The sequence below is a fragment of the Haliaeetus albicilla genome, chromosome 24, assembly GCF_947461875.1.
Source record: "Haliaeetus albicilla chromosome 24, bHalAlb1.1, whole genome shotgun sequence".
In the NCBI taxonomy this organism is placed as follows: Eukaryota; Metazoa; Chordata; class Aves; order Accipitriformes; family Accipitridae; genus Haliaeetus; species Haliaeetus albicilla.
In genome coordinates, this window is record NC_091506.1 from 3,481,259 (window position 1) to 3,507,103 (window position 25,845).

At 39.5% G+C, this 25,845-nt stretch overlaps 1 protein-coding gene across 5 annotated transcripts in view; it reads right to left on the reverse strand.

The window, feature by feature from the left end:
• Positions 1-4,093: 4,093 nt before the first annotated feature.
• The window catches only part of CNTN6 (contactin 6), a 152,933-nt gene continuing 131,181 nt past the window's right edge, over positions 4,094-25,845 (reverse strand). For all 5 annotated transcript variants that reach the window (XM_069811814.1, XM_069811815.1, XM_069811816.1 and 2 more), the window contains 11 exons: positions 21,728-21,903; positions 21,272-21,389; positions 20,248-20,406; positions 20,007-20,156; positions 16,344-16,414; positions 13,347-13,581; positions 12,676-12,791; positions 10,827-11,013; positions 7,215-7,327; positions 5,341-5,509; positions 4,094-4,661 (listed from right to left, as the gene is read on the reverse strand). In XM_069811814.1, the coding sequence (XP_069667915.1) occupies positions 4,555-4,661; positions 5,341-5,509; positions 7,215-7,327; positions 10,827-11,013; positions 12,676-12,791; positions 13,347-13,581; positions 16,344-16,414; positions 20,007-20,156; positions 20,248-20,406; positions 21,272-21,389; positions 21,728-21,903 (1,601 nt within the window). In that variant the 3' untranslated portion in view covers positions 4,094-4,554. The remainder of the gene's footprint in view (positions 4,662-5,340; positions 5,510-7,214; positions 7,328-10,826; positions 11,014-12,675; positions 12,792-13,346; positions 13,582-16,343; positions 16,415-20,006; positions 20,157-20,247; positions 20,407-21,271; positions 21,390-21,727; positions 21,904-25,845) is intronic.

Consider the following 25,845-nt stretch of genomic DNA (forward strand, 5'->3'; position numbering starts at 1 on the left):
ACTCTTTCCCTGCTCCAGCGTGGGGTCCCTCCCACGGGAGACAGTCCTCCACAAACTGCTCCAGCGTGGGTCCCTCCCACGGGCTGCAGTCCTTCAGGCACAGACCGCTCCAGCGTGGGTCCCCCATGGGGTCACAAGTCCTGCCAGCAAACCTGCTCCAGCGTAGGCTCCTCCCTCCATGGGACCACGGGTCCTGCCAGGAGCCTGGTCCAGCGTGGGCTTCCCACGGGGTCACAGCCTCCTTCGGGCATCCCCCTGCTCCGGCGTGGGCTCCTCCCCAGACTGCAGGTGGAGATCTGCTCCACCGTGGACCTCCCTGGGCTGCAGGGGGTCAGCCTGCCTCACCATGGTCTTCATCACCTCCCTCCCTGGGCTGCAGGGGAATCTCTGCTCTGGCACCTGGAGCATCTCCTCCCCCTCCTCCTTCACTGACCTGGGGGTCTGCAGGGCTGTTTCTCACTCCTCTCCCTGGCTGCAGTTTCTGTTGTGCAGCAACTTTTTCCCCTTCTTAAATCTGTTCTCCCAGAGGCGCTACCACCGTCGCTGATGGGCTCGGCTTTGGCCAGCAGCAGGTCCGTCTTGGAGCCGGCTGGCGTTGGCTCTGTCGGACATGGGGGAAGCTTCTAGTAGCTCCTCACAGAAGTCCCCCTTGTAGCCCCTCCGCTACCAAAACCTTGCCACGCAAAGCCAATACAAAGGCATTGGCTTATTCAGAGTGGGACAAGTTCTGCCCTAGCTTTTGCCCAGGGGAAGGCAAAGAGCAGTTGGACACATGCTCCCTGAAAAGACAAGAATCTGGAGAGGTGAAGGGAGGGAGGCAGGATCCCAGCCACCGGCCCACAGCAGCCCAGTGCATCCCAAAACCTCTCTGAGAAGATTAATTGTCTCTTCCACAGAGGCTCTGGAAATCATTGGGGAAAATTCTTTGTGACTGCAGTACAGTCAGATATTAATAAAATCTTTTTCTGCTTTTACAACATATTTATAAGTAAGTGTGATTTAGAGCTCTGTGTCAAGTCGTCACCAGGGCTGCATTCCAATGACCTGCAGAAAACACAGGGTGTTTCTGCACTTCAGGATAATGTTGATTTAGGGGCTGGTACAATAGCGCACATGGGCTATTTTATTTAGTTTCTTGGCATTCATATTCAAAAATTGCCCTATAAAGAAGGGAGAAGGCATTAAAAAAAGTTTAAATGCTCTTAAATCACAAAGAAACATTGTGTTTAGAGTGAATGGAAACATTTGGATAGGCTCAGAATTGCTTTTTTCATGGAGAAATATTTTGTTGATGTGTTAAATTTAAAATGAAAATCTCTGCCTGCGACTCTTTTTCATTTTTTGGTACTTTGCTTAGGTTATCAAAATAAAATAGGTATTACTCTTCCAGCTATTTGAAAACTTAGGCTGGTCTGTGATTTGATCTAGTGCCTCTAAAAATCTGGTAAGACTGGGCCCAAAGTTCCCTGCATTGGGCACCTTTAAGCAGGGTTTTTAATTCAGCTTCCTAGTTGCTAAAAATGAGGAGCAATGCAGAATTTTATTTACTTTTTCCATTGTTTTTATTTCAACTTCTGGGTTTAGGGGATTTATACTGTTCCTATTTTCAAACTTTTTTTCTGTGACTGTGAGTGACAAAACTATTTTTGCCCCTTTTTTTCCTTTTAATGAAAGCTGCCAGTCATCTGAACTTTTTCTATTTCAGCACCAGGTGCTTTAATAACATTTTCATGTAAAAAATAGACTGGACTTTCACTGCTTTGGGCAGTTCAGACATCAGTTCATCCTAGTGAAACACCAAAAAAGAATTGGGGACCTGAAGAGAAGAAAACGAACCTGCACAAGTCAGAGGGCTACACTGATTTAGGGAGGATGGGGGGGCTATCGTTATAGCTGTATTTAAAGGTACTCTCCTTAAGACTGCTTAGAAGTTCTGCTCCCAAGGCAGACTAGTCACTTGGCAATCCATTTGTGCTCCAGCTCTAAGGGAGTTCAGGAAGGGAGTAGCTTTACTCATGTTAGCCATCTTCCTAGGTTGTCCCTTACTTTAAAAGGGCTACTCCCGTGGGAATGACAAAACAGGACTAATGTAGAAATTATGACGTTAAGCACTAGAGACATAAAGAGCCTGGTCGTGAAAAGTATCTTCTACAGTGAGAAAAGTACCTTACAAAGAACATCAGTAATGCATACAGAAGTGAAAACAAATCTGAAGAAATTATTCATTGTTTATTTTAACTGCAAAGAAAAATGGTTTTACTTCATTAGAGTATTATCAAGATTTTAATACCATATCCACTTCTTTCTAAACTGTTCTCTTCTTGAAAGCTATGTTAAACCTCCTCCTAATAACTCCTGTGATTAGCATCTTTGTAGAAATCCCAGAGGACAGGCTTCTAAAAGTGGCATTATATTTCTAGAGCCTCCCTGTAATTAAGCATCTATCAGGCCTCCTATTCAGTTGTGTATAACTGCTCTGCAGAAAATCTCTCTTCGCTTGAATAAAAAGAGATGTTTTGTTTAAATTTAGCAGAAGGATTGCATTTATGTTATGAAATATAAGAATTCTGATTCAGTTTAACTGAAAAAAAAAAAAAAAGAAAAAAGTACCCATTGCTTAAAGGACACAAGAAGGTCTGCAAGCGAGCTGCCATGGCAGAGGGCAGCTCCTGCTGGAGACCTGCTGGGAAGGGATGATGCAAAAAGCTCTGCCAGAGCTCCACCAAATAGCAGCCAACTGTGTGAAACATTTTGTGGAATTCAGTATGGGGATTATTAAACGTCACCAGGTGTAAGTGATATTTGCTTATCCACAGTAAAGAAAAATCCCCAAGTTTCTACAGTCACTTCTTTAGTGAGATTGCAGCTGCCCAGCCATGAGAACATGAAATGCACACTCTTTTGGCTTTGATAGCATCAACACCAGATGCGAATGTTTAACGGTGAGCGCAACTCCAAGTAAAACCCCTTGTCTTAGGGACTTAATATCCTTTTCATCCTCTGGAGTCCTTAGATCAAAATTGGACATCGTTCTGTAATGCGTGTTGTTGCAATGTTTTTATCATTTATGATATTATTTTATGTCAGTGTGTGTGGAGTTCTCCCTGCAAGTCCAGCACAGGGGCTCGGTGAATAATGTCAGGTACCAAAGTTTTGGTAGCTTCCTATATGAATTCATATTTTAGACTCTTTTCCTGCCAGTTTGGCCTCCCATACCCATGGATAAGAAACACATTTAATATCCTGTTTGAAGGATTATCATGCACAGATGAACCTCTATCTTTGCTCATTCATGTGCTTACACATCACCATCCCCATCTGAACCTTTTTCTTTTAAAAAGTGTTGGGGGATATTTGATTCACTTGTAGTTATAAATGGTTACAAAGATGACACAACACGTATTTGAAAGTAGTGAAAAGAAAATATACTTCAGACTAAAGTGGGAAGGAAGAAAACGTCCCTCAGTAATTATATGAGACAAAAAAAATACCTTTTTGATGTTGTTAAAGTTGACACAAGTGTGACTTCACATTTTGAGCTGTATCTACTGACTTGAAAGCCATGCTCACTCTGGTGTTTAATCTGTCATTCTAATAACTCAATAGATTGAAGGGCTTAATTGGATGCTTTTATTTCTATTTCAAGATGATGAAAATCAATGTTCTTCTCATTTACCTTCATACACAGCCCAAAGATGAATCTACACTTTCTAGCTGCTGCAAAGAATAACAATATCAGGTGAGAGAGCAACTGAACCTGCTTGAAGCCAGATATATTTCAATCTCCCTTCAAAAAAGGTATTCAGCACCTCTGCTAGTTTTTGTTGATCAGAATAGTCTTTGCATGAAAAAGTCCTTTAAAATGTATCTGAGAATATGTAAAGTATCTCATACCATAAAAGGTACTGTCTCATTCAGATCTGGTTCAAGGCTTGCTGATGCCATTGAAAGTCTTTCTATTGAATTCAGTGCGTTTTGGGTTGGTACATATGATTCCTTTTATTTAAGTTTCCTTTTTCTGAAGAAAATAGGAGAGTACACTTCATATAATTCATTGTATGACAGCCCCTGTAATACAAACCAGTGCAAAAAGTAAACAAATAGCTTTTATTTAATTGAAAGTGGGTTTTTTTACAGGATACATTGAAGAGCATGAGATAAATAATATCCACATCACAAGCAATTGCTAGTCTCTTCTCTCAATGATAACAACTCGGCAGAGGTCTTTCATATTTGACATACCACTACACTGGAGTTTCAGTAAGAACTACTGCTTGTAAAAAATTTGAGACCACTCTCCTTACAATCTCAAGTTATGTTTGGCACCACTCCATGTAATTAATGCATATACATTTATCCATTAATTTCAAAGCTTATTTTTAAAAATTAATATAATATTGATACTTAATGTTTTCTTAATAATAGACCACTTCTATCTCCCTCCCCCATCCCCACTGTTTTTCTTTATCAGGAATGTTGGTCACGGTGAAGATAAATGGTTAAGATAAAATCTACACATAGTTTATTTCTAAAAGTCCATGGCTGAGCATTGCTTTAATCATCAAGGAAAAACGATATAAGAACAGAACTCAATAGCAGGATCCCAGATGTCAATATATGGTTTGCCCTTTGGGACAATTTTATTGCTCCAGAGCTTAAACCTGTAAAAATATAAGCACAGAAAATTTTCTGACAAAAGTAAATTTGTGTCAAAAAAAAGTTTTTCTATACATTCCAGCATAACAGCAATCTTTATTCTATTCGCAAAATGAAACATTATCCACAAGTGTTACTTCTATTTATTTTAATTTTTTTTAAGTTGTAGCAGCAATTCCATGGGTGAATATCCACTTTTAGGAGGGTTTTGGCTAGTTTGTTGCAAAACTATGCTCCATTTTGCATAAATAATAAGGTACTTAAGAGAGCAGAGGCTGGACCCTGGGTAACCCCACCCCAGCGATGGAGCAGGGCTGAGATTCTCTGGCTCAGCAGCAGCAGCAGCTTCAGAGCAGATAAAGAGCTGCGTTATACAGTGGGAGCTGCAGCTTTGACTTTAGCAAGAAAGCTTATTTCTCTGTCCTTCCCTGAGCATTGCAGGCCAGGGCAGACAGAGACCTACACTAAAAATAGAGTCACATCTAGGTGTTGTGCAAAATACTTTCTCTACTAATGAATCTGAGAGTACCAGAGACTAATCTACATGTACGCAGCATTACAAAGCAACAGGAGGGAGGCCACCTGTGGTCATGGAAAGTCTGTTAATCTATTGGACTTCTTAGAGGCACACAGATTTCTTATTACACAGTAACGTTCAGAGAAAAAAAAAAAAATCTCACGTACTTGATATTTTTGGAATCCTAATTTCCTCACTGCTGCTGCCATCACCCCCGTCACTGACTGTTCTTATTTCTATGAGATAATCTTCTTCAAATGGTACCAGAAGTTCAGCTGAAGTGTTGTTTGTCTCCAGTATGTGTGTTTTGCTATGTCTGTTTTGTCTATACAAAATCTAAGCAAAAAGGGATTAGAATACAAGAGTTATTTATTTATTTTTAATATCTTAATATCAGAATATCTTCTGTCATGTCCCAAATTTGCTGAGCACTATCAGCACCCTGCAGAGTATTAAACTTAATTCAAAACATAGAAATATATTCTGCAGAATTTTGTGATGGAGACCACAGCGGGCATTTACTCCAACTTTCAGGAGAGCATTTGTCTGCTAGAACTGAGGTTTACCTTGAAAGTAGGGTTATGAAATCCTTATCCAATACATTTATGCTCATCTGTAAACACCTTTAAACAAGACTTCAATCTGTAACACCTTTTATATCCAGAACTCATCTGACACTTCAGGAACTGAGGTTTTGGGTTGGTTTTTTTTTAAATTTTGCCTGGTTGTGGCGAGCATTTATAGTCAGAAACATTCACATTGACTTCTGTGTAAAACTACCACCTACTAATGAAAACTGGGGACATTGCATAGCTGTATGTTTTTAAAGACTTCAAGAAAGGAAAGATATTTAGATAGTAGCATCTGGGTTTCCACTTAAGAAGCACATTTCTACAACTAAACATGATGGATCCAGCGCCTGCTTGCACTTAGGTCTTTTAGCTAATGAATCATGGGCCAAGGTGCAGAGCAGCCTGGGGAACCTAGACAGGGATCTTACAGACTAAGAACAGCTTTTTTCCTCCAAGAAGCCTTTCTTCCTTGCTCGCACATCAATGACAGTGTTTGACTCCTTTCTCTTGACAATCTTCTGACATACTTATGTTAAGAAAAGCAACTGAAGAGCAAAGCAGAAGGAGAAACAGAGATCATGCAATAAATACTGCAGCAGGTACTTAAAGCACTCTTTCCATATCAAAATAAAATAAGTAAGCGTGGCCTAGGAGCAGGTAGGTTAGACACAAAGGAAAAAAAGGTCAATAGTCTAGTTTTAACTTTTTCCCCAGTGTGTGGAGCTACTCAAACACACTCACTAGGGTGTAAAAGGATATGAACTCAAGAAAGATTGCAAGCTGGGGGGTTTTTGTGTCCTTTTCCTCCCTAGACATAAATAACTCTGTGTAGACACTAAAATGCCTAGCAACACGAGGGTCTTGATCCTGAGAACCCTTCCTCATGTAAGCACTCTCCACCTCCATATTTACAGTCCTTCAGGAGTAAAAAAGTCTTTCCATAAGTCTTTTAGGGTCAGAGCCACTGCAAAAAAACTTTAAACTGAATTTTTTTTTCCTTTAAAAATAGATTTATGGGAGTGTTTTTTACTTCATTCACGTTGATCTTTATGTGAGTATCTTCCTACCTCTTTTCAGAGGTACAATTACGAATTGCCAGAGTGAGAACTTTTAAATATGTTTTATGCCTGTCTTTAATGCTTAAGAGCCTGTTCTCTACCTCTTATATATGTGTGAAACTCCTTCCCCCAAAAGATGGGAATGCAAGAATCTTAGATGAGTGAGATTATAAGGGAAAGGGGACAAGTGAGATCCAGCACTGGGGACAAAATTCCTGTGTCAGGATAAAGAGGTCCTACTCTGACCGAACACAGCCATTCTTCCATTTGTGTAAATGTCAGCCAACCATCCCAGCAACTCCAGAAAAGTCACTGTTTTCCAGGTAACGAACAGTTGCCTTTCAACTAGTCACTGTTTGTACCTCTATTATAAACAACATGTCTGATTAATGAGATACAGAAATTACTTACTTTGTAGCCTAGCACCTCTGATTCATTCTCCATTGTTTTAACGTGTTCCCAGTTCAAGCAGATTTTGGAATTTGTCAACTTCCAGGCAATGTTTGCTGGGGGTTGACTTGGTGCTTTAAAAGAAAAAGATTATGATAATCACAAGATACAACTGAATATTAATTTGCATAGTGTAACTGAATGAGCTGCTGACATGAAAGTAGCAAATGCATGGGTGATTCAAACCTAAAAGAGTAAAAAATATTTTCCAGTCCATCATTGCTCTCCTATTAGTCAGAATAAAGATATATTCATAGCACAAACCCACTTACTGTGAGAGTTCATTTTCGAAATCAGGAAAAGCCTGACAGTGTCTGACAGTTCAAGTTACATTTGATAGATTTTGTTTAAGTACTAAGTTGTTCCTATCTGTATTTCAATGTGCTAGAGAATGTTTTGCTGTATGGATTTCAGAAAAAGCTAAAACTAAAAGCAAAAAACAAAAGACAAGATTTTCATCAGCCATGAAGACAGGTTACAAAGAGCTACACATTAAAGTCTCCATGTGATCCATCATGAAACATTGTAGGGTTTTATAAATTCTCAACACAATAGGCTGAGAGTAGCTTTTCAAAGGCTTTTTATGCCTAAGTGCCAGGACTTTGAAAATTTGCCTACAAGTGACTGAAATCAAATCCTGTGTGAACATGTGAAGTTGAAACTGTGCCTTTGAACTGTATGTCAGATTTAGAGCAACACATTATCTCCTTCTCCGTGGTGTGTCCTCCTGGACCCTGCCTGAGAGGACGGCACTGGGGGTGTTAGAGGAAATAAGGACTTGAACAGAATTAAGAAAAAGGAGGAGAGATTTGGAGAAACGTGTATCCCAGACCTGACTTTAAAATGCTTAACTTCTGGGATCCATCTTTTCTCCCTACAGTTCCTATATACTGATGATTAATGTACATGACTTGGAAGGTACTGTTGATTTGGTAATACTCCACAATTTCTTTCGTTTCCCATGGAGATAGAATTGATGGTGCCTGTTGTTTCATATCTATCTGCTTCATGACTGTGGAGAAATTTAATCCATCCCATTGGTAGGGAAAGGAGGTGTTAGTGGACCACCCAGGTGAATATAAGCAGATGTCCTTCCATGAGCCATACTGTCAATGCTGGAAAAAGATTCATTTTCTTTTTGAAGGCATTCACATGTACATTCACATACACAAACCTGCAAATTTACTTAAATGTTGTTTGAAACCTCTTTGTTGCTTTCAGCAAATATTTTATGTAAGGAATTTGGTGACAAAAATTTCACAAGAAACAAAGGATGTCAAATACTTCATTGAAAAGTCTTGGAAGCACTCAAAAATGGGTGAATATTGCCTTGTTCAAATCTTTTTTAGCATAGCACTTAAAACCATCTTAATTCATAGTCTTTGGGCTGAAAAACCAGCACAGGATGATTTTCAAAACAAAATTATCTCATTTTGCTATACAGCCAGGGATCAGAATAGGTGGTAACATAGGACTTCCCCAAATCCATGGTAATATCCACAAGCAAAACCACTGCAAACAGTTTTTCAGATCTAAGATTAGCAGATCATTTCCTTAACTAATTTCTTGTAATCAGCATTGTCAAGAATAATAGAAGTCCCAAGTATATGCTCAAGTTTATTACGTTAATGACATTAGTCTCATGGTTTAGTAACACTTGGCTTTGTTGCTGTACTGAGTCAAGGTTTATCCTTGCAAAGTATTTCTAATATCTGTATCTGTTGATGTATATATTTTTAAAGAAAAAAAAAAAGCAAAGAGATTTCTGAAATCTATGACATATAAGTAAAAAAGCAGAAGAGCTGAGCTTCACAACAGCTCCTAATAGAGCAGTACGTTCATGGAAGGAGGACATAATTTCCACTTTCCTAAGTAGTTTAAACTTAAACCAGGATATCAACTTAGACCTTAAATTGATCTTAGATAAGTATGTTTTAATCAGAATTGTACCTATTTGGCAGAAGGACCATTTTAGTTTTGCTTAGTCCCTACAATAATGGCATGCACAGAACATTGTAGGAATCCTGGACAATGAGTAGGAAGACCAAGCTATTACCTTGAAGCTAAAGCTCCTGCTGTAGATGCACGTTGTTTATATTCTCTTGACATATCACCTCTACTCATACTGAAAGTGCTTGCATCTTTCAGAGACTAGAGCTTAAAATTTTAATATATGTTTTTAAATATTAAAGGGGTTATTTTGACTTTAATTTTTAAATGAACCATTAGCACAATCCTGAATTTGACAAGATGAAGTCAATGTAAAACAAAGCAAATTTATTCCTTATATGTCTTGTCACTTGACTGCCATGTCTTTAACTTGTCTTTCATACATATGCACATACGAATATAGAGAATCATTTCCAGAGATGAGTCTATTTTCCATTAAGAAATTGCCTGTGACTAGAGTCCTGTTTGTGTCCTTAAGAAATACCTTCTCTGGCTTTATTTTGGTTTATGTTATTTACATTAAATGGTAACTATTATCATTAACTCATTTTACAAGTGGTTCCTGTCTTGCACTTTCACTAGTAGCATGGAACAGTATACAGACAAGCGGAAAATCGGTGAAAGACAGGAGAAATATTTCCTTTTTTGTGCAAAAGGGACTATAGGAAAACATAGTCCAAGGAAAATATAAAAAAAAATTGAATGCTAAAACAGTAATGAATTTGGGGCGCTCTGGTACATAGCAGATTACCAAGATTTCCTGCTTTATGACTATTTTGCTCTTAGTGAACATTTACTTCATGGGTTCAATCTTGCAGGATGGTGCTCAGTGCTTCCTTGTTACCTTGGAGGATGGCCCCATGAAAGCATTGGTTTCATGAAGTTGCTTCTCACAAACAGAATAGCATATGCTTTTGCTTCTACAGTTGTAGAAAATTTAAAAAATTAATGATTAAATAGTAGTTATGTGAGTCTATTCCATATGCTACCCTCTGTAGTGCACAGTTTAGAGGTCTCAAAAAAGCACTGCATTTGGAGCATTCAACAGTTTTCTTTAAAAAACATACACCCATATTCCCCAAATCTACCAAACATCAAACAAACCCATCACCTAAATCTATTGCTTGGCCTGTGGAACAGCTTTCCTTTATTGACTCTGCATCTCTTTTGAAATCTCCTGAAAGCAAGTGGCATGCTGTTGCAATGCAAAAGGAACTCCTTCCTAACAGTTGCTGTACTGTAGGAACACAAACACCGGTGTTACCTAATTTTGTAGGTGTAAAGAATTACTTTAGCATATAAATAGAATAGGGTAAAGGAAATAACCTGATTTAAGTTGATGAGAGTTTTGGCTTCCATTGAGACAGACCTGAAGCTAAATATTATATCAATGTCCTAAATACCACAGTCTGAGTAAACTTGATGGTGACCACAAAAACATTGTCGGGGAAGAGATAGAGAAGTTTCTTGGTCCTAGATTTTTTTGCTTAATTTTATGAAGAAATATGGGATCCAGTTTTCTTTGATATTGCAACATTTAGTAGCGATGGGTCACGGTAAGCTGAAATGTCACTATCACACTTGGGAGTTTGCAACATTTGTTGTACGGAATTGAATACTCACGTGATTTTTTAGTGGTGACATTTACTGGGGTGCTAGAGGGCCCTGTCCCTGCAGTGTTGTAAGCTCGAACTGTTGCAAAATACACTGTGTTAGCTTTTAGTCCTGTGATATTTTTGGCTGTTACATTCCCATTGACTCTGACTTTACCAGCTGTGCTTTCCTTGGGATCATCAGTCCAATATAAAACCTGAAAAGTGAGAACAAAGAACAGGCAATTCATTGTTTTCCATCAATTACAGACTTGGCTGGGAAGCAGACATGCTGACAATGAAGATTTCAAGGAATACAGGATTTTTTGTATTCAAAACTAGCGGGAAATAAAACCAAGCATGAATATTTATAGAGAAGAAATAAAATTTCAGAGATTGAATACTAATTAAGGAAGTAAATTAAATCCTTAACTTTATAGATGTCCAAAAGGAAACCTTTCATAAGGTGAGAAATTTTAAAAGCTTCTTTGGTTTTATGGTTTGAACACATTTGAAGAAAACTTTAAAAGATACATAGAAACCTTTATCTCAGTCATCTAAGAGGGTTTTTTAATTATTTTGTTTCCTGCCTCTAGTTTTGATTCAGTGACAGCTATTTAGACCTGGGGGTTTTTTTTTCAGTGAGTAATTGATTTAGGAAGGTTTGTGTAGTGTACATGACCCCTATTACCTTCATTTATACATTTGTAATGATAGGACAGAATTTAAAGTATTTCTGACTTGCTTTACTCTTGGTTTATCATATCTAAAAAAAAAATAAATAAATTAAAAGAAAAAAAATTGTTTCACTGTGCAAGTAAAATGCTCAGGAATCGCACCTGAGGTTACTTCGAAGTACCCGTTATTAACACAAAAATCTGCTCCCCCCTGCCCCCTCAGCCACAGGCACCTCTGTTCTGTCCTGTGGATGTCAGACACGGGTGACACTGGGTTTCTGCTCCCACTAAGACCAGAGCGAAGCCCACAGCAGCACAGCTGGGGGGTCTGGCAGCATCCATGCATCCTCGAGCTCTCCCTGCTCAGACCCAGAAATGCCTGGCCCTGGAGCTGGCCCTGGGCTTGATGCCATGACACCAGCAATGCACCCCAGTGCACGGGGCAAAAAACCCTGTCGGTTATTAGTAAATGAGCAGGTGCTCACTACAAACAGCCTCAAGTTGGGCCAGGGGAGGTTTAGGTTGGATATTAGGAAAAATTTCTTCACTTAAAGTGTTGTCAGGTGTTGGAACAGGCTGCCCAGAGAAGTGGTAGAGTCACCATCCCTGAAGGTATTTAAAAGACGTGTAGATGTGGTGCTTAGGGACATGGTTTGGTGGTGGACTTGGCAGTGCTAGGTTCACGGTTGGACTTGATGATCTTAAAGGTCTTTTCCAACCTAAATGATTCTATGATTCTAAGAGAAGTGACAAGCCAAAAGCCTTTCCAATACGCCGCAGCACAAGTTTTGGATAGCAATGAGGTGCATTTATCCTGGTTTCTTCTGTAAGCGATGCTATGGGTCATGTGCATGCCCCCAGACTATCAGGTACCCCATCGTGCTCAGACAGCATTACAGCTGTGTAAAAGGAGGGAGGATCAGCTTTGTTTTGTGGAAACAAGCACGAATCCTTTTATAGTAGCCATCACAAATGATTAATCTTGAGGTTTTAATTTACATTACAAAAAGTCTGGGACAGAGCTGCAGTCCTGGTCTGTGAATGCTTGTGGTTATCTCAGGTGAAATGTTGCTAATGAGAGTCAGGTGAAGAGCTCCATTATCTGTTGACTTGGAAGCAAGGGAGGAGGAACCTGAATACAAATGTGGCCAGGAAAGGCACATCTGTAAAGTGTCAAAACACCACCAGCACCAGCTGCCTCACCTCATAGCCCAGCACCCTGCCCGTGTGCCTGTTCCACGCGATGGGCTGCCAGGAGACCTCCACCTCCGCCGCCGAAACACTCAGTGCTGAAGCCCCGGCTGGTGCTATCTGCGGCTCTGGGTGATGGGAGAAAAAACAGCTGGTGGAACATTTGTGTTATCAAAAGGGGGGCACACCAGGAACTGAGGGAGATTGGAGAAAAGAGGAAGAGATTCTGGGGGGAAGCAGCAGGCAGAGGCTCAGGAAACCTGGTAAGAATTACCTGCTTCACTACCCATGTATTGTGGAACATCAGCAAAACCCGGTTTCAAAATTTGTCATTACCCATAAGCTGGGACAGATTTTCAGAGGAGATCAGCTGCACTGAGTGGTCTGAAAAGCTAGACCCTGTGAGAGCTACGCTTTTGAATGTCTCCCGATCTTCCCAGCCCATTCAGTGGGAGTTCCCTGGGGACAAATAAGTTGAAACATGCCGTCTACTTAAAGCAATTCTGAAAATCTGTCCCTTGCCTTTTTTACTTCAACTTCTCATCTTCTTTCTCGTGTCTCTTGTCAAACTTCCACGAGCAGCTTTGAGAAGGCTCCTCAATATCCCTGTGGAGATCTGTCTGATCACATCTGGGACCTACTGATGCTACACAGCTATTACTAATAAGAGCAACAGGCATTACCGTCTTCTCCTGAGTAGGCAATGGTTATGGAGCTTAGGGTCCCTTCTCCTTCATTGTTGTAGACACCAACTTTCACTTCAAAAGGAGAGAGAGGTGTAATGCTTTCATTCCTGTAAACGTATTTGCTTGCTTCCACTGAAGCCACCACCGCTTTTGTCCAAGTTGTTGAGCCAAGAGGACGAAACATAACGATGTAGCCAAAACCTTCCCCATTTTGTAGTTCTTCTGGAACTGGCTGTAATGACAAGGCAGTCAGTCAATAAGCATTTGCAAGTATACACTGTTTTAATTGAATCTTCATTCTCTGAGTATATTTTAGTGGTATTGATTTAGTTGACTGTGCCTTAGAGAAGATAATAATGTTTGCTCCATCAGTCAATGTAATATTGAAATAAAAATCAAAATAATAAATCTATTGAGGCAATCAATTTAGAAACAGAAGATCTGATCAGCTCCATTAAAGTTATTCTCTTTCAGGCATGAAGTTTTCAAAATTAAAAGCATTTCACTCAGTACAGGTTGTAGCTGATTTCCACACCCCCCAAGGGGTATGGGAATGCTAATTTTAAATAAAAGATTTTTAAAGAAAAAAAAGTCGGGAAAGGAGTAAATGTATACACAGAAGTGTGCGTCAGCTGTATAACTGCCCGCATATGACTACAGTACTTACGTATTATTCTAGCACAAGTGCATGTCTCAAGTGCATGAACATATTCTTATTTAAGTTTGTTTAGAACAGAAACCTTATTGCAAGTCAACATGACAAAATTAATCTTTCTATCAATAAAATCTCATGTCAAGATATGTATCAATGACTCATACTGAACAGGCAATTACATCAACACTGTAGCCAGCACGAACTTTTTTGTTTTCATGGGATAAAAATACTTCTACATTGGCTTCTCAAAGCAAGAGAACATTTATGAAACAAGATAAGATCAGTAGTACATGGAGGAAGGAAGTGTTCCTCAGCAAAACTACATTTATTTTAGGTGCTTGCATCAAAGTAAGGTCCATGGAAAAGCAGACGGAAAATGGTGCAAAAAGAGAAAGAAAAACATAGGGGCAGAACTGCAGGCCTTGTGATCACTCCTGACTCCAGTCTCTTCTCCTGCAGAGAAACTCTTGGGACCACTAACGGTGTGGGAAGATGGGAGAAAAAAACTTGGGACGTACATCAGAAGATTTCAGGGCACTTATTTTACTCTTTTCTTCATAAATTCCTTCTAATTCTAATAATAAACCTGGCCTGACATATATAACAAATGCATTTTCCTTAAGTGTTTTACAAACATTAATTCCCCAATATGCCCACTTCTATCTCTTTTCCAGTCCCGAGAGAGTTAAGTGTGAGGGATGATGGTGCACTGGGGAATTATAAGAGTTCAAGCTACTTTCTAGAGCATTTAATTTGTTTTTGAGGCTTCTGTGACCTCAGATTTAATCAAGATGTTTAGTGAGTTCATCACAGAGAGCTGGAGAGTCGTGTTCAGTGTTGTTAGCTTGGCATAATTAGTATTTCTTCTGACTGTTTTTCAGGACACACTATGGAGTCCAACAGGATAATTTGATTGAGATCTCTCAGGTTGTTTTCAATTTTCATGTTCTTCTGCTCCCAAAGAGTAGATCAGTAGAGGAGAAAATGAAACAAAAGAGTGAAAGATGCATATGGAAGAAAACTTAGTTCAGTAAAAGTGAAGTTTCACTCTGTCTGGAGCATGGAGAAGGGAAGGCATTGGCAATATTATTTATCTAGTGGTTGGGTTTTTTTTCTTTTGACCTCATTTTTTTCCTATCACTTCCCTTCCTCCCCCAAAAGGCTGTTTAAATGGCACAGTTTTTAGCATACAGGGGAACACAGGTAACTTGCTCAGCTGATGAATAACATCACTTTTAGCTTAATTTAATTCCTTTTACTTTCCTTCAAACTGTATACATGACCTTGGTTATTTCTTTGAAAAAAGAATGAAGTCAAGAGAGAGAGTAGACTACTTTCCTTGCTCAAGCTGAACTAAAAGTGTTTTGTTTTTTTTTTCTTAATGGAGAAATGTTTTCCATGACACAAAGGAAGCACCATGTTTTTGGAGGCCCTGTCCCAAATTACGAACTAAACAGAGGTCATCTTGTGCAGCCTCTGAGACAGTCCCACCTGACAGTAAGATACACGGCAGGGCTGCCTGGCTCCTGCCTTCCAGGCTGGGTGCTGCTGATGGCATGGAGTAGCTCCTACTTTAGTTAGATGTCCTCAAAGCCAGGGGAGAGTTTTAATTAGGTGAAGCACATTAACGTCACATGTATTTTTCAGTGGCAATGAAAAAACCAGAGAGTGGGAGCTGTGTTTTGGGGAGTTTTTCCATAGGGGCTGGAGTCCTGACCAAGCACCTGCCCCATCACTGCACAGACTTTGCAAGAGGCTGCCTGCCTTCATCACGATGTCTGTGGGGAGGCTGCAGGGTGGCTGGAGAAGGACAGTTCCTTCCTATAACGTTTATTTTCCACTCTCTGAAATGACCTGCGCTCACCCATTGCAACTTGTAGTATGGTATTAACTGTTCTGAAAATGTATATTCTCTCCTCTCGCTGGAGTGCTGGAGAATTAAAGGGTTCATCTCCTTTAACGCATAATAGGATATGTCTTGTCAGCACAGTGTTCCAGAATGAAAAACATGTAAACAAAAGTATGAAAAATGTTAATGCAGAAAATGGCCAAGCAGATTAGTGTGTTAAGCACCTCCTGTACAATGGAGATAAGAGGGTTATACAGACTTCTAAACATCTTTATAACATGCCTCTTAAACTGTTTATTTTTATAAATTGTTCACTATAACACAGAAAACTTGCTGTATATCTTACAGGCTGTTTTCTTTCCAGATGCAGGATGAAATCCAGGCTCAGCCAAAGCCAATGACCAAAAGCCTTTAGATTTCAGCAGGGCTGTGATTTCACCCACGGACTCTTCCCCATTAGAGACCTTAGGTTAACTGAGCAAACCATTACCTCCCATGTGATGACCAGCTCAGAACGGCTCCCTCCTCCTCCGCTGACGTTCGTTGGTGCCACGACAGGAACTGGAGAAGAAAAGATGGTGCTTGCAACTACCTACCACTACTGATGGGGGTCTTGCCAACCAGGTGATTAAAGCTCTTCCTAGCTCTCATGCAGCTCTTCTGCCTTTCAACACGTAGAACAGGGACTATAACAGTACATTTAAAATGAACTGAAATTATGTTTACACATTTTCAAGTTTATAAGGCTGAAGCCACAGATGTATTTGATACATGAGTACCCTGGTTCAAAAAATTAATTAAAGAAGCTAGTAGCATCAAGTATCTGACATTATTATGCCTCATCAACTAATTGGCAAAATGATGTTCCATTCAGACTGTAGCTGCAACACTACTGATTTACTAATTATGCATTTGTTCAGTAAACATGTTGTTGGAGCAATATATTAATTTTTTTTAATTGGCTGTATGCTTTCTTAGGAAATTCAAAACTCTTAATTTGCTCTTTTCCTTCTCCCAACACTGTAAGTGTCCAAAAATTCATTGATTAGAGCTTGATTTGCTCCAGGTATGTGGCTCCATAGGTACAGGGTTGAGGTCAAGCGATGTGCTGGTGTTCCAGACTGAAGGGGCTTCTCATCACTCAAATGGCTCTTGGTGGAGAGGCAAAGAAAATATCAGCATTTCTTGCCTCTTGCTCTGTATTTCCATAAACATGCCCACCCTATTAGCCTATAAATGTTGACAGCTTTGGGGAAATGGATTGTGATATAATGGATGGAATTTAGACAGACCAGCCTTGTTCTTATTAAATAATTCGCTATCGGTCTTCTTGCAAGGATGACATCATGTTCCTTTTCAGCTGCTGGAGAAGTATAAAAAAGAGGACAACCCTGGAACTGACTGAGACAGGAACCCCCTACAAGAGGGCATTTGTACTGTTTGCCATCTCCAAACCCTTGGTACTATTTTATTACACTGTCTGAAAATTGGATGTGTCAAGACAGGGCTGAAGACAGGGTCAGAAATAGGCAGGACAGTTATATCTCAGAAGCTTTTACAGAGATTTTGACAAGTTTTGCCATGTCTGCCTGTCCTTCCCCATTCTTCTACCCAGCGTGAGCCCAGCTGCAGGAGCGGCAATAAAGGCAATAGCTCTTTAAGTTCATAGAAATTTATGTCAACCCACTATCACCTCTAGATTCCGGTCCTCATATAAATCTTTATCTGATTTCATCCTCTCTAGAAACATAGAAATTTCACGATATTCTTGTTGTGCAGTCATAAAAGTGAGTACAACTGCAAATGAGCTAGGCTCTTTTGGAGAGTTTAGCATACGTATTCAATTTTGTCACTCACAATCAAAGTCTTTGTGCACATCAGAGGCAAATAATCTAAGACTGAAAAGAACAGCATTAAAGGAAAAAAATGAAAAAACAGACTTTCAAGCCTAGTGTTTCACTGTTTCATGAACCAGTTGATGCTCAATTAGTTCATGTGTTAAATGTGTTCAGTACTTACTACATTTGCATGGGGAAAAAATTTGTACTACTGCTCAGCAGAGCCTCAACTGGGTCATAGTTGAGAAACAGATGAAAATTTACAGCTGAGTGCACCAACAGAGGCTCAATTAATTCTCAGCTCCATTTTAATGAAATGAACAGTGGCTCATTTGCATCCACAAATCTACTAATGCTCAGATTTCAGCTGGCAAAATAGCTGTTATAATAGTGAAGTTCAAATTCACCCTTTCATGGCCAGTCTTCTGCTGTCCACACTGTGATACTGTTTTCAGTTTCCTATTCTGATAAAAAAAAAAAAGATAAGCTGTTACTTCTCCTACTGCACAGCAATGTTTTGAGACAGAATGATTTACAGCAGTGAAGGGGTTACGCAACTAAAACCTGAAATGACTCCTATTCCTTTTTTTAAGCTTCAGATGAGGCTACACTGTAAGGAAATGATGTTACTTATGCTATGGCCATGATAAATAATATTAATTTTATTGTTTCTATCTCTTTCTAGTCCTAGCCTTGTGACTCCTTCTAATAAAAAAAAAGCTTTAAAAGATGAAAGCGTTTACTGACTGTATAGGTGGTTTTGAATACCACACTTTACAAAGCCCCAAGGTAGCGACAGCAAGAAAGACCTTCTCAAGACTAATTTTGACTTCATGATCAATCATGTAATCGAGAACATCTATCTGTGATACTCTGCTGGGAAATTTAGAAAATCTGGCCTCTTCCTGTCTCCAGCTTTTCTTTAGCCTTCCCTTTTCACGTTGCTCCTTACTCCTTGCATGTGAGAGCTTCCCGTGGTTCTGCTGGAGGAAGGAGTCAGGTACCACTCGGGCATGCATGGCCCAGGCAGGATCAGTACATCTTTCCAGCCTGGAGGCTCTCAGGCTTTTCCCTTTGCTTGGGAGCAGTCTGTGATCTGCTTTACTACCACACTGGCCAGGCAGTCCTGACTGCTGATAAGACTCATTTGATGTCTCTCTGCACCTGGAAAGCTGACAAAATCTATCAAAACTGGTGTTCTAATGCTGAAATATTTTTTTCTGGTGTCAGTACTCCGTATAAGTTTTTGCTTCAAAAGTAGGAAAAAGAACTTATTAAATTTAGATCAACCAATTTAATACATTTTGAAGTAATTCTGCCTTAGGACAAATGTTGTAGGTATTCTGAGAAACAAATGGATACCCCTTTCTAAGGATATATGTATTTTATGCTGTATAATGTACAATACTGTATTTTGAGTTGTCTTGAAAAGCAGCTTGCCAAACTTCAGAGCTTGGCAAATGAGACAAACAGAGAAGAGAAAGTAGATTGTAAAACCTGCTTCCATTTTACTGCTTTCTGTCCTATAAACACTGATTTTATAGGTGGAAGGGAGTTGATAAGCAGGGGGCTGGGAGAAACACAAACCAAAGGTTTGGGCTTCAAATAAATTGTACCAAACTGAGTAGGTCAAAGGACTGACAGTGTCGGTCATCCAAGAATGAGTCTTCTTCCTATGAGGTTCCAAGTCCCAGAAGAAAAATGTGTAAAGGTTAGACAGACAGATAGTAAAGATCCTGCCCTGGAGTCAGTGGGAGCCATTAGTTTCACTGGGCTTTGGATGCTGCAATTTATTTCCTCCAGTTAAAGCCAATATCCTGTCCCTACTGATGCTCAGATATCAAATACCCTCTGCAGCAAAGGCATTACATGCTTGTGCTAGGATATGCCAGAGAGCTGGCTTTATCATTTTCTATGCAAGTCCCTGAGGAGGGTATAAACGTGGTTATAATTGGAAGAAAACAAATGTTACTCCTCAGTTGCTTGAATGAAAGCTTGTATTCAGGTATGGGGATTAGATATATTTTGGAACATATCAAAGGGAGGAAGCATGGGCCAGCTCCAGCCTTTATTGCTGGCCCAAGTGATCTCCAAACCAGAGAGCAAAGCGTCTGGTACCTCGATCACGTCCAAACATCCCTTGCACCAGTAGCACAGGTCTGCTGTCATGAAGCCACAGCAGCTACAGACTAAAATGCCAGACAGATATATAAGTAACCTTTTAGGAGTCAGTGGCTCTGCTGCAGTGAAATTCTCACACCTGCGAGCTGGCAATGTGTCTGTGTGGAAAAAACTGACAGAAACTAGGGTCTTACCTGCTGCTTTGGTTTTCAGTAGAGCTGATGGTCTGCTTGGCTCCCCAATTCCAACACTATTGCTGGCAACCACACGAAACTCATACTCAACCCAAGGGCTTAAGTCAACCACTGTTGCCTTGTGAGTCCTACCGTTAACGACTTCAGGAACTAAAGGTAAAATAAACATGTCATGACAATTTATTTTTGGAGTAATTAATGGTATACGCAAAAAATACAAGGCAATTCTCAAATTGCTCACCTGTTGCAACTGCCTGCCATCCAACTGAGAAAGGAGTCCTCGTCTGAATACTGTAGATCTGGACTGGACTATTATTATCTATTCCAGACTTCCAGGATAACACAGCAGTAGTGCTAGAGATATGTTCAACTTTAACATCTTCTGGTGGACCTGGGGGGCCTAATATGATTAGCATTTTAAGATGAAGGTATTAGGAAGAGAAGATTCATTGCTGGGTTGGGTTGGGCAACTCTTACTTTCTCAAGTCAGTGGAATTATTCATGAAGCTGCAGTTCCATAAAAGCAGCACAATCTCTAAATAATGGCTTCATGCCTGTATTACATTCTTCTAGTTAATGAGGGGGGTAGAGTCAGGAAAATGAATGTCTTTATGTTTCTAACATGAAAACTGCAAACAAGGAAATGATTTTTTTTGTCTGACAAAGTTACCCAATGTGTCTTTTGCTGAACCATCTAATATCTTCAGAATTCCTATTGAATTTAATCAAAACTGAGGTTTAGAAAAAATGCAAGATGGTGCACTATACAGATTTCTGATTTCTGCTAGGGTTTAGAGGATCTGCTCCCATAACAGAATTTCTTTTTCTGCTGGCAGTAAAAAGATTAGTTAGTTGACTATAGAAAATAATGTTTCATCTCATCTCCAAATAGTGGAAAGGAACCAGGTCTCTTGTTTTTTTCCCAGCCTGCACAGTGACCCAGAGATGCCCAGCAAGGAGCCAGTGACAGCAGTGTGCTGAAAGTAGAGGACTTCCCTATGTCCTGCCACATTGACCCGTGTGGCCAGAAAAGTTCACCTTCCAAAGAGGCCATGGCAGAATTGCACAGATCTCTCTGGGTTAACTGCACATTAGGATCACGCTGGCCAGAATCTCAATCCAATTTGGGACCAAGGGTACAAGATATATGGCATTTCACTATTGAGATATTGAATTGATATCCTAGGAATCATTTAAACAACAGCTGATGTTAAGAATTTCTAATTCCTCCAGAAGATATATGTGTCTACATTTAACAGACATACCTCTTACAATTATATCTACTGTTGCAGATTGACTGTCTAAAGTTGTTTGTACCATGCACACATATTTCCCAGAATGATGTAGCTGAATATTTCTTATCATCAAATCCCCAACAGATTCCTGGAGATACAAAGAAAGTAAACTAATAACTCACACCATGCTTTCCATACTGGACATTTTTATAAATTGCTCAATATTAATAAAAAATTCAGCTTTTAAATTAAAATATTCATAGCTATCATCAGTTTCTTTCATGTGGACATTTTTATTATGGCTTCACAAATAACTCAAGTGCCTTTATGAAATTTAAAAAAGAAAAATAAATGGCTGCAGCCCTTATAAAGAAACAGTGATTTGCCATGCATATAAATAGCAATGGAAGAATTATGATAAATATTTGTGTTCTCTAACGACTGGCAAATAGCTTCATTAAGCACCAAGGAGTTTAAGAAACTTACTCTTCCAATTCTTTCAAAGTGATGTATTCCTCTATTAAAATCAATTCTGTTGCCATTGAATGACCACGTGAACACCACATCAACGGAGGGGTCATGAGACACCTGGCAAGGAAGGACTATGCTTTCTCCAACTGTTACATCCATATTAGAAGGTGGAATAGTAATTACAGTCCTTTCTGTGGAGACCAAAAAAAAAAAAAGCTTATAAAAATAGTAGATCTCAAATGACTTTTGTACCATTTGCAAAATGATTTAAAATTGGCCCAAATGTTCCATAATAAAGAAAATTATCTCTAATATGGTGATGATTCAGAACTCTTACCCATGTGTAGCCTATTACCTTTGCAGTATCAATACAATGAGCACGTTGTGTGCCTCTGAGAGCGAGCAGATGTCAGAGGCAACATGCTAAATTAGTCATATGTTACTTTGTAAAGCCCATAGTCAATAGATATGATTTCAGCTCAAAAAGTACAGACTTTGCTATTAAGACTGTTAAAAATATGCCCATGGTTCTTCAAACGTGGAAATCTCTCCTTACAGGAAACTGCAGCAAAAGCAAAATTGCTGTTCATCTCTGCTTACTTTATATATTGAGATCCTTAATCTATATTAATGTTAGTGGCAGTTTACCACACAGTGTTGCTTATGTTACAGCTTCAAAGAAGATAACTTCACAGACAGAAAGACTATTGATGTAATCTTTTTTAACCCCTTACACTGAGAAACAAACTTGCAGCTCTTATGAAGTAGTAGCTTGCTGAAGGGGAAACAGATAGGTTTATATGGTTTCACTTTTGTTGATATGAGTGGCAGAAAGATTAGAGATAACAACCACTTTGTTGTAAGCAATTCCCTTGAATAAAGCTTTTGTGCATGAAAGTGTTATAAAATGGTGAGAATTTAGAGGCACATGAATGAAATGAGAGCAGAATCTATTCAACAATATTAATATGTTCTGAATATAATGTGAGAGCAGGAGAAGAAAATTTGCGTGAGTTGTACTAGTTCAGCGTTCATTCTTGCTTAGCTCTATGTGTTAGAAATGTACTTGAAAATTCAGGATTTCGGTTCAACCAAGGCCTTGGTTCTAAAGGGTCGATGCGTGATAGGGCATCCAACCCCTTAACTTCAAACACATTTCCATTCAGACTGTCACCATTACTGCAGTAACTGATTAATATGTAGGTACAGACAGGCAATATGGGCTGAAACTTGAAGGGCATCTTCCCAACATCTGAGCTGCACTGGATGAGTGACTGTTATGGCAGTGGTCAAGCAGAAACAAGGTAGAATGTTGCATTTTCTGCTAGTCTTTTAAAATAAAACCAGATCTTGCTAGTTTCAGTGATATACCTGCTGCAGGCATCAACCAACATTTTCCAAGGAAAACAAAGAACGAACTTGTCTGATTTTTATTGTTACAGACAAATTAGGCATTTTTTTCTGGTATCATTAAGAGTGTCAGAGGTTCTCATTGTGAGTTAGAGCTCATACTTGGAATACGGTTTCTCAGATTTCTCTGCGTACTCTGATTGCTCTTCACAGCCACATAAAACTATCATTGTGGGAGCTCCGTCAGTTTGTCTGAAGTCAAGGACTGCAAAAATGTGAAGGCCTCAGATGACTGTCTTAAAGATACTCCATCATTAGGTTAGAGAAATCTCTTCCTCTCCCTGGAAGCAGTGTGTCAGATGCAATAAATTCCAGATGATTCAAGGGCCATATTCTTTGTTGGCACAACTCCACTGATTTCAGCACACGCTGGCAGAGAACTTGGCTCCATAAATCTCAAATGAAGTAATTCCATTGTGAAGTACAGGTAACTTTTATAGAACAATTTTGAAAAGTATCTGGGAACTACAGAGAACCTCCACAAAGTTTTCTTTTCTTGCTTTTCCTCCTGTACTTCTTATTCTCACAGCTGAAATGGAACTGCATGAATAACACTTTGAGGAGAGAAATTCTATTACTTGCAATAATGCTGTATGTGTTAAAAGAAGAAAAAAGAAATGATACCCTGCTATACATTAAAAAATGGAAAGTTGCTTTCGTGATAGCTGGAACTTCTCTCTGCCACTAGCAGGTGGAGAAGCATGATCTTCTGGCCTGATACGGTCCTCCAAACTCGTCATCTCTCCCTCCGAAGTCATCCTGTAAGACTCGCTCCTTCCTTAAACCTATAACCCCTGTGATCTCTACACTGAGCTTTTAAAGCCAATGAAATGTGGCACTGAAGAATCAAAGTCTTCCCCTGAACACCACGATCGACCTCAAAGTGGAATTCTACATTGCTCTGAAAGTTTATGACACACTTTTTCCCAGACTGCACTTGGGTTTAGTCTGCTCTGTCTTTAGCTGTGCAGGAGAGATATCTCCACATGTATTCTCTCATAAATGATGCAAAAGGTTACGTCTGATTTACAAGAGGGTGTCGAAGGGTCTGGCAGGTCAGCCTGGGCTGTCCCCCACCTCCTGTAGCCCCTGGGTCTGAGCTATGTGGTGGAGCTGGGAGAACCAGGAGGTGGGAACTGGCTCCTCTGAAATCACTGCAAGGGTCACCTCCACAGCTCCTGTCTCCTGTACAGCCTGACTGCCCTTGGGAATGGAGAGGGCTGGCCCTAATGAGGCTCGTTTACAACATCAATCAATCAATCAAACGGCATGTTTCCTGAGCCTTCCATAGGTAAGCTCAATGTCTGGGTATGAGTAAACAGTGGTTGCAGGGTTCAGCTTCCCAGCCCTCTCAGAGAGACCCCAAAGCCTAAGATGAGCTCCTTGCTGCCACGTATAAACTGCTGCTGGTATTTTATCTGTCTTGCTTAAAGCTGACTTGGATGTATCTGTTTTGCACTGCTTTGATGTCAGCCTGAAGATACCCTTTGAATTGGGTATTCTGCTAAAACTCCAAATCAAGGCACTTTTACCTGGGATGAAATTCATCTTTGCTCCTTTAGTTCATTCAGCATTAATAAAACTTTGCACCACCACTGAATTTTCCATGTGCCAAGTACTCCCTGTCCTTCAAATTTCTGTTTAAAATATCTACCCTTCACAAGACCCACATCACCTCTACTGCCACAAGACTTAATGCCACCTCATTTTGTAACTCCTGCTTCTCTGTACTGGATGGTTGGTCACCAGCATCGGTGCATTTTGCCTCTTCTACAATGCCCTGTGTACAATTACAGCATTCTATAAATAAGTAAAATACTATAAATAAAATCAATTTATTTCTATGGAAAGGTCAAAGTAGGATGAAGCAAGAATGATACAAACAGAACTGCATAGAATATGTAATCGGATTCAATAGTTACATTCTAAAATCCATAGAATACAAACAGGAAATCATGTCCTGTTTTTTGTAAAATCTTTAAGCCTCCCTCAAAGCCAGTCATCTGTTGTACAGGAAGGGGCCATTAGCTCCAGCTGGTTGTAATGAAACTGGCTGGGAATTTTTTGAAACTTTTCTTAATCAGAAGGTTCCAATAATACTATGGTTGCCTCATTAGGTCTGTCATGTAATTTCTTGTGTCATTATTTGATCACACATTCAAAGAGATCAGAAATAAGACATCTGTAATCCTGTTATGGAATGTTATTAGAAGGAATAAAAATTCCAGTCATCATTTATCTGTTAAAATTTATGGAATGCCTCCTCAGGGAAAAGATAAATATTTTGAAAAAAATGCATTCTATGGAACCCTCTAGTGAACTGGTATTTTGGAATATCAGAACATAAAGGTTTGTTCTTACAACACAACAAATGCCAATAGCTATATGCCATTAGTATTATATGAAGTCTACTTTCTTATTGGCATGAACATATTTGCTTCCACCAAATAAAACTGAAAACTGTCCTTTTGTGAATTATACTGGGTTTGTGTGTGAGGTGTGATTTTCTAGTAGTGTTAGCAAAAAAATCCACTTTATTATGGTATTATCATCCTCTTGTATCTCTTGTTCTAGCCTGCTCATATCCAGTTATACCACTGACAGAGTGGTTCACTTCTGCGATATTTTCTGCTTCTTTTACGGGATTGTCTTTAAGACTTCCACCTCAAATACTTTTAAAAGCTTCTTAAAAGCTCTTGGTTCTGCATTATCTATCTATCTTG